This window comes from Sus scrofa, chromosome 7 (genome assembly GCF_054392235.1).
Source record: "Sus scrofa isolate SSC_HxYL_T2T_F1_AM1 chromosome 7, Sscrofa_HxYL_maternal_Yorkshire_Landrace_v2.0, whole genome shotgun sequence".
Taxonomy (NCBI): domain Eukaryota; kingdom Metazoa; phylum Chordata; class Mammalia; order Artiodactyla; family Suidae; genus Sus; species Sus scrofa.
This window is the reverse complement of record NC_139389.1, coordinates 113,700,094-113,712,251: the sequence shown is the minus strand read 5'-3', so window position 1 is coordinate 113,712,251 and position 12,158 is coordinate 113,700,094. Positions and strand designations below refer to the sequence as shown.

General features: G+C 38.0%; 2 protein-coding genes across 44 annotated transcripts in view; one reads left to right on the top strand and one right to left on the bottom strand.

Annotated features, from left to right (window-relative positions):
* NRXN3 (neurexin 3) overlaps positions 1–12,158 on the bottom strand; it is a 1,642,123-nt gene that overhangs the window by 150,821 nt on the left and 1,479,144 nt on the right. The window lies entirely within an intron of this gene.
* LOC110261693 (uncharacterized) overlaps positions 1–12,158 on the top strand; it is a 41,246-nt gene that overhangs the window by 20,676 nt on the left and 8,412 nt on the right. The window contains exons 5-8 of the mRNA XM_084970317.1: positions 9,991–10,142; positions 10,469–10,653; positions 11,642–11,755; positions 11,974–12,083. Of these exons, the coding sequence (XP_084826443.1) occupies positions 9,991–10,010 (20 nt within the window). The 3' untranslated portion in view covers positions 10,011–10,142; positions 10,469–10,653; positions 11,642–11,755; positions 11,974–12,083. The remainder of the gene's footprint in view (positions 1–9,990; positions 10,143–10,468; positions 10,654–11,641; positions 11,756–11,973; positions 12,084–12,158) is intronic.

The window sequence follows — 12,158 nt, the reverse complement described above, 5'->3', positions numbered from 1 at the left end:
TGGTTCCTCCAGCTCCATTTTTCTTTTTCAGGATGTCTTTGGCTATTCTGGGTCTTTTGTGCTTCCAAACAAACTTTAAAATACTGTGTTCGAGTTCTGTGAAAAATGTCCTTGGTAATTTGATAGGAATTGCATTGAATCTGTAGATTGCCTTAGGTAGTATAGTCATTTTGATATTAACTCTTCGAATCCACGAGCACGGTATATCTTTCTATCTATTTGTGTCATTTTTGATTTCTTTCATCAGTGGCTTATAGTTTTCAGAGTACAGGTCTTTTGTCTCTTTAGGTAGGTTTACTCCTAGGTAGTTTATTCTTTTGGGTGTGATGGTAAATGGATTGCTTCCCTAATTTCTCTTTCTGATCTTTCGTTGTTAGTGTATAGAAATGCCGTCGATTTCTATGTGTTAATTTTGTATCCTGTGACTGCTGAATTCATGTATGAGCTCTAACAGTTTTCTGATAGTCTTTAGGATTCTCTAGGTATAGTATCATGTCATCTGCAAATAGTGATAGTTTTACTTCTTCCTTTCCAATCTGGATTCCTTTTATTTCTTTTACTTCTCTGATTGCCGTGGCTAGGACTTCCAAAACTTTATGTTGAAGAGTAGTGGCGAGAGCAGACCTCCTTGTCTTTTTCCTGATCTCAGTGGGAATTCTTTCAGCTTTTCACCATTGAGAATGATGTTCGCTGTGGGTTTGTCATATATAGCCTTTATTATGTTGAGGTAGGTTCCTGCTATGCCCACTTTCTGAAGGGTTTTTATCAGAAATGGGTGTTGGATTTTGTCAAAGGTTTTTTCTGTGTCTATTGAGAGGATCATATGGTTTTTATTCTTCAGTTTGTTAATGTGGTATATCACACTGATGGATTTGCAGATATTGAAGAACCCTTGCATCCCTGGGATAAATCCCACTTGATCATGATGTACAATCCTTTTAATGTATTGCTGGATGTGGTTTGCTAGTATTTTGTTGAGGATTTTTGCATTGATGTTCATCAGTGAAATTGGCCTGTAGTTTTCTTTTTTTGTGGTATCTTTGTCTGATTTTGGTATCAGGGTGATGGTGGCCTCATAGAATGAGTTGGGGAGTGTTCCTTCCTCTGAAATTTTTTTAAATAGTTTCAGAAGGAGAGGTGTTAGCTCTTCTCTAAATATCAAGCCATCTGGTTCTGGACTTTTGTTTGTTGGAAGTTTTTTAATCACAGTTTCAATTTCAGTTCTTGTGATGGGTCCATTCATTTTTCTATTTCATCTTGGTTTAGTCTAGGAAGATTGTATTTTTCTAAAAATTTGTCCATTTCTTCTAGGTTTTCCTTTTTATTGGCGTATAGTTGCATATAGTAGTCTCTTATGATCCTTTCTATTTCTGTTATGTCTGTTGTTACTTCTCCTTTTTCATTTCTAATTTTATTGATTTGAGTCCTCTCTTTTTTGCTTGATAAGTCTGGCTAAGGGTTTATCAATTTTGTTGATCTTTTCAAAAAACCAGCTTTTCGTTTCATTGATCTTTTCTATGGTTTTCTTTGTTTCTATTTCATTGATTCTGCTCTGATCTGTATGATTTCTTTCCTTCTACTAACTTTAAGTCTTGTCTGTTGTTCTCTCTTGAGCTGCTTTAGATGTAGTTAGCTTGTTTAGTTGAGCTTTTTGTTTCCTGAGGTGGGCTTGTATTGCTATAAACTTTCCTCTTAAAACGGCTTTTGCTGCATCCCATAGGTTTTGGAGTGTTGTATCTTTGTTGTCGTTTGCTTCTAGGTATTTTTTAATTTCCTCTTTGATTTCTTCAGTGATCCATTGGTTGTTCAGTAGCATGTTGTTGAGTCTCCACGTGTTTGTGGTTTTTTGCAGTTTTTTTCTTGTTGATTTCCAGTTATATAGCATTGTGGTCAGAAAAGATGCTTGATATGATTTCAATTTTCTTAAAGTTACCAAGGTTGGATTTGTAGCCCAGGATGTGATCAATCTTAGAGAATGTTCCATGTGCACTTGAGAAGAATGTGTATTCTGTTGCTTTTGGATGGAATGTCCTATAAATATCTATTAAGTCCATCTGGTTTAATGCTTCATTCAGCACCTGTGTTTCCTTATTGATTTTCTGTCTGGATGATCTGTCCATCGCTGTTTGTGGGGTGTTAAAATCCCCCACTATTGTTGTGTTATTGTCGATTTGTCCTTTTAAGGTTGTTAGCAGTTGCCTTATGTATTGTGGTGAACCTATGTTGGGTGCGTAGATATTCAAAATTGTTATATCTTCTTCTTGGATTGATCCTTTGATCATTATGTAGTGACCTTCTTTATCCCTTAAAACATTCTTAATTTTAAAGTCTATTTTGTCTGATATAAGTATTGCTACTCCTGCTTTCTTTTGATCCTGGTTTGCATGAAATATTTTTTCCATCCTCTCACTTTCAATTTGTGCGTGTCCCTAGAAGTGAAGTGTGTCTCTTGAAGACAGCATATATATGGATCTTGCTTTTGTATCCATTCAGCCAGTCCTATGTCTTTTGGTTGGGGCATTTAGTCATTAACATTTAAGGTAATTATTGATATGGATGTTCTTATTGCCGTTTTATTAATTGCTTTGGATTTGTTTCTGTTGCTCTTTTTTCTTTCCTTTTTCTCTTGTTCTCTCCTCTTCTGGTTTGATGACTATCTTTAGTGTTGTATTTGAGTTGATTTTTATTTGTTCATCAATTGTAGATTTTTGGTATGCAGTTATTCTGAAGTTTTGATATTAGTCTATATGTATATGATATTGTTTTAAGTTGTTGTTCTCTTAATTGCAAGTTCATCTCCAGTGTCCTGCATTTGTACCCACCTCTTCTCATGATTTCTGATTTTGGTGGCATAATTGTGCATGGATGATTTTGTATCTTTACTGTATATATACTTTTACTGGTGAGCCTTGTCATTTGTGGTATTTTTGTTTCCTGTTGCTGTCTTTTCTGCCTAGAGAAGTTTCTTTAGTATTTGTAAGGCTGATTTAGTGTTGCTGACTTCTCTTAGCTTTTGCTTATTTGTGAAGGTTTTGATTTCTCCTTCAAATCTGAATGAGAACCTTGCTGGGTAAAGTAATCTTGGTTGGAGGTTTTTTCCTTTCATCGTGTTGAGTATATCATGCCACTCCCTTCTGGCCTGCAGAGTTTCTGCTGAAAAATCTGCTGATAATGCTTATTGGGGTTCCTTTGTATGTTATTGGTTTCTTTTCCCTAGCTGCTTTCAAGTTTTTCTCTTTGTCTTTAATTTTGGTCAGTTGGATTAATATGTGTCTCGGGGTATTCCTCCTTGGGTTTATTTTATATGGTACTTGTTGTGTTTCCAAGATTTGAGTGAGTGGTTCCTTTCCCACGTTAGGGAAGTTTTCGGTTATTATCTCTTGGAATATTTTTTCTGTCCCTTTCTCTCTCTCCTCCTTTTGGCACCTTTATAATATGGATGTTGATGCATTTAACATTTTCCCAGAGTTCTCTGAGATTCTCTTCATTTCTTTTCAATCTTTTTTCTCTTTTCTGTTCCACATTCATAATTTCTACTAATCTGTCCTCCACCTCGCTTATTCTTTCTGCCTCCTGTATTCTGCTGTTGGCTGCTTCTAGCGAATATTTTATTTCAGTTGTTGTATCTTGCATCTTGTTTAAGTTTTATATCTTGTATCTCTCTTTGGTCAGTGTTTCCTGTAAGTTATCCATCTTTGCCTCCAGTTTATTTCCAATGTCTTGCATCATCTTTAGCAACAACAGTCTAAAGTCTTTTTCCTGGAGACTGAGAATCTCATCACTTAGTTGATTTTCTGGTTTTTTTTTTTTTTTTTTTTTTCTCCCTTATCTGAGTTATAGTTCTCTGTCTTTTCATTTTTATAGGTTTTTGGTGTGGTGACCTTTTTACAGATAATAGAGTTGTAGCCTCTCTTACTTCTGGTGTCTGCCCCCCTTGTGGCTGAAGTTTGTATGGGGGCTTGCTGTAGGCTTCCTGATGGGAGAGACTGATGCCTGCCCACTGGTAGGTGGAGCTGATTCTAATCCCTCTGGTGGGTGGGGCTTTGGCTCTGGGTGGGATTAGATGTGGTTGTGTGCCTGAGGGGTCTTTAGGTAGCCTGTTTACTGGGGGGCGGGGCTGTGATCCCACTTGGATTATTGTTTGCCCTAGGGCTTCTCAGTGCTGATGGCTGGGGCCAGATTTTCCCAGAATGGCTACCTCCAGAGAAAGGCATGCTACTGAATATTCCCGAGAGCTTTGCTTCCAATGACCTTCCTTCACAACAAGCCACATTCACCCCTGTTTTCCCAGGATGTCCTCCAAGAACTGCGGTCAGGTTTGACCCAGATTCCTATGGAGACTTTGCTTTGCCCTGGACCTAGTACATATGAAATTCTGTGTGTGCCTTTTAAGAATGGGGTCTTGTTTCCCCCAGTCCTGTGGAGCTCCTGTGCACAAGCCCCACTGGCCTTCAAGGCCAGATGCTCCAGGGGCTCTTTCTCCCAGTGCCAGATCCCCACACGTGGGAGTTTGATGTGGGGCTCAGAACTCTCACTCCTGTAGGGGAGTCTCTGTGAACCAGTTAGTTTCCAGTCTGTGGGGCTTCCCAACTAGGAGGTATGAAGTTGTTTATATCATGTAATCACCCCTCCTACCTCTTGATGTGGCCTCCTATTAGTCTTCTGGAGTAGGATATCTTAAGGTTTCTGGTCCATTTGGTTGAAGATTGCTCAGTGTTTAGTTGTGAATTTTGTTGTTTTTAGAAGAGAGAAGTTGAGCTCTAGTCATTCTATTTTGCCACCTTAATCCCATCCCTATATATTTTTTTAATTTTATAGTGTTGTGGTCAGGAAATATGCTTTATCTGATTTTGATTTTCTTAATTTTACTGTGGCTTTATTTGTGTCCCAAGATGTGATCTATCCTGGAGAACATTCTAAGTCCACTTAAGAAGAATGTATATCTGCTGCTTTTGTATAGACGGTTCTATAAATATCAATTAAGTTCATCTAGGCTAATGTGTCATTTGAGGCCTGTGTTTTGATTTCCTTGATTGATTTCCTATCTGGATGATCTGAACATTGATATAACTCAGATGTTAAAGTCCCCCAGTATTGTGTTACTGCCTTTCTCCTTTTATGGCTGTTAATTATTAGCCTATATATATTGAAGTGATCCTATGTTGGGAGCACATATATTTATAATAGTTATATCTTCTTGGATAGATCCCTTAAGCATTTTGGCTCTTTTACCAGTTCGTATGTATTGACTTATTTTTTTGGCTGCACCCCTGGCATATGGAAGTTCCTTGGCCAGGTACTGAATCTGAGCTGCAGGTGCAACCTCTGCTGGAGCTGCAGCAACATCAGATCCTTAAGCCACAGCATCGGGCAGGGGATTGAGCTCACACTGCCATAGAGAGAACATAAGATCCATAACCCAATGCACCACAGCAGGAACTCCTTACCTTTCTTTAAATTCTATTTTGTCTGATATGAGTATTTCTATTTATTCCAGCTCTCTTTATTTGCATTTGCATGGAGTACTTTTTTCCATCCCCACATTCAGTCTGTATATGTCCCTAGATCTGAAGCAGTCTCTTACAGACAGCATATATATGGGTCTTGTTTCTGTATGCATTCAGCCTGTTGATGTCTTTTGGTTGGAACATTTAATCCATTTACATTTAAGGATTGATATATCTATTCTTTTGCTATTTTAATTGTTTTAAATTTTTTGAATTTGTTTTCCCTTAAATTTGTTTTAAGTTTCTGGTCTCTTAATTTCAAATGCATTTTCAGTATCCTGCATTTGTAGTTTCCACACAATTGCTGGTTTTGATACCATATTTGTGTGTGGATGATTCCTTACCTTTACTATATGTTTGCTTTTATTGGTGAGCTTTCCAATTCGTAATTTTGTTTCTAGTTGTCTTTCTCTTTTCTGCCTAGAGAAATTCCTTTAGCATTTGTTGTAAAACTGACTTGGTTTTGCTGAATTCTCTTAGCTTTACTTATCTGTAATGGCTTTTGATTTCTCTGTTGAATCTGAATGAAAGCCTTGGTTATATAGAGTATTGTGGGTTGTAGGTTTTTCCCTTTCCTCACTTTAAATATATCTTGCCACTCCTTTCTAGCCTGCAGAGCTTCTGCTAAAGAAATCAGCTGATAGTCTTATGGGGATTTCATTTTGTGTTATTTCTTGATTTTTCCTTGTTGCTTTTAATATTTATTTGTCTTTAATTTTTGTTGTTTGATTAATATGTGTCTCAGAATATTTCTCCAAGGGTTTATGCTGTATGGGACTCTTTGTGCTTCCTGAACTTAAATGAGTGTTTCCATTCTTATATTAGGGAAGTTTTTGGCTATAAACTTTGAAAATATTTTCTCAGGCCCTTTCTCTCTTCTCCTTCAGGGAATAACTTTATTTTAATGTGGTTTACTATTGTCATCTTTGTTTAAAAAAAAGACATTGTTTACATTTGAAACTTTTTTATTAGAAATTCAAAACCTTATTTTTCAACTGCTATTCTTAAATTGAGTTGACCTATATAAATTCAGATGGTTGCTACCTCTGCAACTGTAACAGCAGATCAGTGTGCTAAAATCTCTGTAGAAAACTGACCTAAAGATAAGTCTCCTCACATTTAGAAGGATTTAAGCACCTTTAAAGGAACTGTGTGTTCTTTTAAGGCAGAAATAGATTTCATTCTTTTGTTTCTCCAAAACCTGGCACTCATATGTCCAGTATTTGTGTAATATAATATATAGTTCATGATGAAAGATTTTTTTGGGGGGGTTGTTTTGTGTATTTCTATAGCCTAAATGTTTATAATGGTGTCTGGCCCATAGTAGGCATTCAGTTTTCCCAAATATTTGTTAACTGAATGCAAAATTCAACTAAAATTGAAGTTACATGCAGGTGCCACAGCTATAAATCCCATATCCTCAGTAACTCAACTTTGGAAATTTTCTAGATCAGATTATAGTACATTTCTTCTAGGTTAATGAATCTGTCACTTTATTGGCAGACACATGTATTGTGATAGTGCTTATGTCATGATTCCATCTTTCCAACAAGGACCACTGCTGTGTAGTCCTCCTAAGTGACAGAGCCAGAAATTACTTAAAAATCACCCTTTCTTTGAAAGGGAAACAGAAGAGAATCAGATACTGGGTTTTACACAATACATACATAAATTTTTTTAAAGTAGCCTTTTCAGAAGTTTGAAATCAGCCAGGATACAGAGGCAATTATATTATGGGTATTACAAAGCAATGAAATTATTCTGTCCAGTCTTTTGCATAAGTGATCAGGAATAACATTTGCATATGTTATATCATATTGATTCTTGCAGACAGAGACTCAATAACGACAAAAGAACACATGCAAAAATAAATGCTGGGGGTGAAAAAAAAACAAGACACAGATGGAGGCATCTATTATATTTGGCTTTAAAGTGAAAACAACAGGAATAATAGAACAAACAAGCAAAACCAAAAATAAGTGACGACAACAACAACAAAACCCCATCCAGTTCAGTTCTCCTTAGTAAAAAGTGTCTATTTCTATCTTTGTCCTTGCTCATTTCTCCCTCATGAAATACACTTTTAAATGTTATCCCCTTCCCCTTGCCAATATATTAAGCATTCTCTAACAGGATAGATTGGGCGCTAAGGAACTAATAATGATGATAATAATGAGAAATGGCCTCAGAGATATATTTCATGTGTCTTCCTCTATCCTTGTCTTTCTTCAGTGGAATAGCTTCCCAGCCAGTGGGACATTAATCATCAGAACAGCAGCTCAGAGATAAAGGCCGGGTGAAATTTCATTGTGTATTACAGTGTGAATTGTGGGTGTATGAAAATGGGTCTTTCAGTATCTGGGAGGAGGATGAGGAGAAGCAAAGGAGGAAAATCTGTCATTTTATGTATTTATACTGCTCAAGATGGTCAGAACTGGTTTCCCTTTGTTACTGCGGATTAAAATCATTCATGTCCTTCTGCTTTCATTGGAGGTCACCTCTCAGAAAGGGGGATAAATAATTGTGACAAGTTAAATTCTACCTCTTTTTTTTTTTCCCCCCTATCTGCCTCCGGGGTGTGTGGCAGAGGAAGGGATGGGAGGAGGGGGCCAGTGGAACTAGGAGCAGGACTGTCTGATGGGATAAATTTTCCTATGATAATCCTCAGTTGGGTATCTGCTCTTTTGCTTACATAATGCTCTGAGTTAACAAGATTTCCTTTCTGAAGAGCCTTGAATTGAGTTTGGGGAGACCATTTGGAAGAGAGAGGTAAATAGGATCTACTACTATTCAGCAAGGAACTATAAATGTCTACTAGATCCTTGCTCCAGAAATTGAGGTCCATGTGGACTATTAGAGCCTAACATCATGAGAGAGCTTGCTTGAAATGTATAGTCCTAAGCTCCACCCAGAACTGATTCAGAATCTGGGTTTTAATCAGATCATTCAAGTAATGTACATACAAATAGTGGTTTAAGAAGCACTGTTCTAGCTAATACATGCGAACATGTGAACATCCTCTCTTTCTCTCACATACACACACAGATCAAATGGGAGATGGAAGATTGTACATAAGCCAATCAAATTTCCATGGAGTAATTCTCTCAGTGACTGCTAGCCACCGCCGATAAAGTGTGCATTTCTTTTCTCAGACATCACATCCCTGGATACTGAAAAAAGCCAAAGAAGAACCTTATATTCTCCCTTCAGCTAATAGAACTAGCTCTCTAGACATCTCAAGGCATTAATTAGAAGGTTTCAAAAGGCAGGGCTGTCATAACAGCCTCAGTGTGTTTCTAATTTTTACAATCACTCAAACATGCACCAGAAAGGTATGAAAGCACATCCCACCCCTCCTACCGCCTTGTCAAAGACAGAATGGAAATATCCATCTTGAAGCCTGGCTAGCAATGATTACTGCTTAAAGTCATTTCTCTGTCATGTATAAATAGAGATGCATTTTCAGAAAAAAGAAAATTCTTGGACCTTAGCTTAAACTGGAATCATTGATTCTTTTTGACAACTCAAGAGACATTTATTAAGTACTTTATCTTCCATGGAGTGGTTGTTCTGGGATGCCTTCTGAAAGCTTTCAGCAAAGAGGAGCGGATACAAGAAGAAATTATTTTTCATATTATAATGTTAAAGATATTCTGTTCATTTCTCTCAACCTATCCAAGCCATGAAATGGGGAGATAGTTCTTATGGCAACATGATAACAGTGTGTATGTGCTTGTTCTCTCCTCTCTTCAACTTTTATTCCTTCCTCCTGCTAATTCATTCATCCATCAATTCAACTGTCACTGTATGTGCAAGGCATCATATTAGATATATTTTTAAAATGAAGGTATCGGAGACAATGTAAATCTATCCTTATACTTGTTAGATAGAGGAAAAGTGCAGACCAAGGAAGCTAATTGCTATGTCATAGGCCAAATGGTTAATTTAAGAACCGAAAATTTAGATGCTAAAGAGACCTGAATTGGAATCACTTTTAAAATAATGACAATAACCACAACGATAATCTTTTATTGAGTTGTACCTATTTAAGCCCTTGACTTATCATAACCTATCCATGAAGTTGATGCTATGATCTCCATATTTTGATGATAAAACTAACCTCCAAGAGACAGCCAAAATCCCACAAGTGAGAAATGAAGGTCCGCCCAGAGTCATGGTTTTAACTACTTTATGTACAAATGACACATCCTGACCGTTGTTTCCGTTCGCTTTCCTTCATACAGGCTGCTTCTTCACCTTGGACATGAATAACATTGCTCCCTACCTCTGCTTCTTCCCTTTGCAGATGAGTATCCATTGGCTTAATGCAGCTTTCTTTTCTTTAACAAATATTTTCTGAGCCCCACTTTGTGGCAGGCACCAGGCCAGGCCCTAAGTGTTGAGTGAGGAACTACAGAAAGATTATTCCTCTTCTCAATTGACTGGTTTTTCATAGTATCTTCCAAAATCTTCTTTTCAAAAGATCATGAAGAAAACAGTTAACTATGGAGCCAGATAAATTGTAAGGTCATGACTAGGAATAAACTGGTTCATACGGCACACTCACTGATCAAAGAAAGAATAACTGAAAGCAGCAAGAGGACTCTACCAACTTACCCACACACATACAACCAGGTAAATGAGCCCCAATTAATTTCTATCCATACTAATAGAATAAGGTTGAATCAGTGGTCCATTTTTATTTGCCTGTATTCAAAGGTAGGTTTTAGGAGAATTAAATAATTTAAGAAAAGACTAAGGTGAAGAAATTGGAGAGGGAGAGTGGGTGATATTACATTTCCAAAAGTGCTTTGAAAACTAAGTGCTAGAAGCTGCCTTTGCTATTAAGATGACAGATAAGTTCTAAGGAAAGAGAATTTAAGACCAGAAATCAATAGAGTCTTGCACACTAGATACAATAAAACATCTCTGGGACTTTTTTTTTTTTTTTTTTCCTCCAGCACCCACAGTATGTGGAAGATTCTGGGCCAGGGACAAAACCCATGCCACAGTTGTGATCTGCAGCATAGCTGCAGCAATGCAGGATCCTTAACCTACTGCTCCACAATGGAACTTCCTGGGATTCCTTATTCTGAAAGCAAGGAGTTAAGAGCAGCAAAACCACTGCTTGTAACCATCCCTACTAGTGAGTCATCAGAAAGCAGGGCTCTTGGGCACAGGGGTGGGGGGGGAATTGGGGGAGACTGCTTGGAAATGAAATTCAGTCTGTAAGTATTACAAGGCATGTGTACTCTCTGAGAAGGCACTTGTGGATTGTTGCCCATTCATGTATCTCTAGCAATATTGACTGAGGGTTTACTCTGTGTTACTGTGCTGTGAGAGTGCCTGAAACAAACATTTTGCCATCCTAGAAGTCACATTTCACTAAATAGAGACAATAAATAAATATAGTTCCAGGTGTTAATAACTGCTATGAGAGACAATGAAGCAGAAGGTGACAGAGTGCTATTTTACAGAGGATGGTCAAGGAGGGCCTCTCTGGAAGGTGCCATATGGGCAGAAATTTGTATATAGTAAGGGAGTGGATCATGTAAATAGCTAGGAAGAGCTGCATCAGGCAGAGGAAACAGCAAGTTAAAAGCCACAGAAATGCTGGGTATGTTTGAGCAGGGCTGGGAGTAATGATGAGGCACTTATCTAATGCGTCGTATTTAAAGGAATGGCCCAAAACTCAGTCATCAAGATAAAGAACACTTTATTGTAAATATTTTATTTTGTCTTTTTAGGGCCGCACCCGTGGCATATGGAGGTTCCCAAGCTAGGTGTCTAATCGGAGCTATAGCTGCCAGCCTACACTGCAGCAATATGTGATCTGAGCCAAGTCTGTGACCTACACCACAGCTCATGGCAATTTAGATCCTTGACCCACTGAGTGAGGCCAGGGATCGAACACACAACCTCATGGTTGCTAGTTGGCTTCGTTTCCGGTGCACCATGACGGGAACTCCATATTGTAAATATTTTAAAGTCAATGTCAATGCAAAAAAAAAAAAAAAAAAAAATCCATGATAAGCCAAAAAAAAAAAAAAAATCATTTTAAATAGAGACAAGATCTGGCTCTGCAATTGAACCACCCTCACTCACCTCTCCCTTACCCTGGCTCTGTGTTCAAGGAAGATCAAGAAAACCTGGGTGCCTGGAGCAAGGTTTTGGAAAATACGGTCAGAGAGAAAGAAGGAGACCCATAAACCATGCAGTAAAGATCCAGGCTTCATGTACTTGGCCAGGTATTTTGTTTTGGTGATGGGAAAATTCACCTGGAGCTTCAGGAATATTGGGGAGCTTCACGGTCAGTAGCCAAGAACTGACGCCATTTCTCTCAGCTGTTCAGATGGTCAAAGTATGATCCCACACTTTTTTAGCAGTTCTGGTGGGAAGTTCTACCCTATAAATATCACAAGCTAATTAGAAGGGCCTCTCTACAACCTCTCCTGGTATCTTGCAGACATCCTGCCTGTGAGCGGTGAGGACCTTCTCAGAGAACCCTTCAAGTGATGTTTTTCCAGTGTTGGGAAGTACTGATCTATTTGTATTGCCGACATAAGTCCTTAAGGGGTAGGTAAACCCATCAAGTTCTTTTTTTTCCCCATTAGAACTATGCAATTCCGGAGAGAAAATGTCACTGGAGAG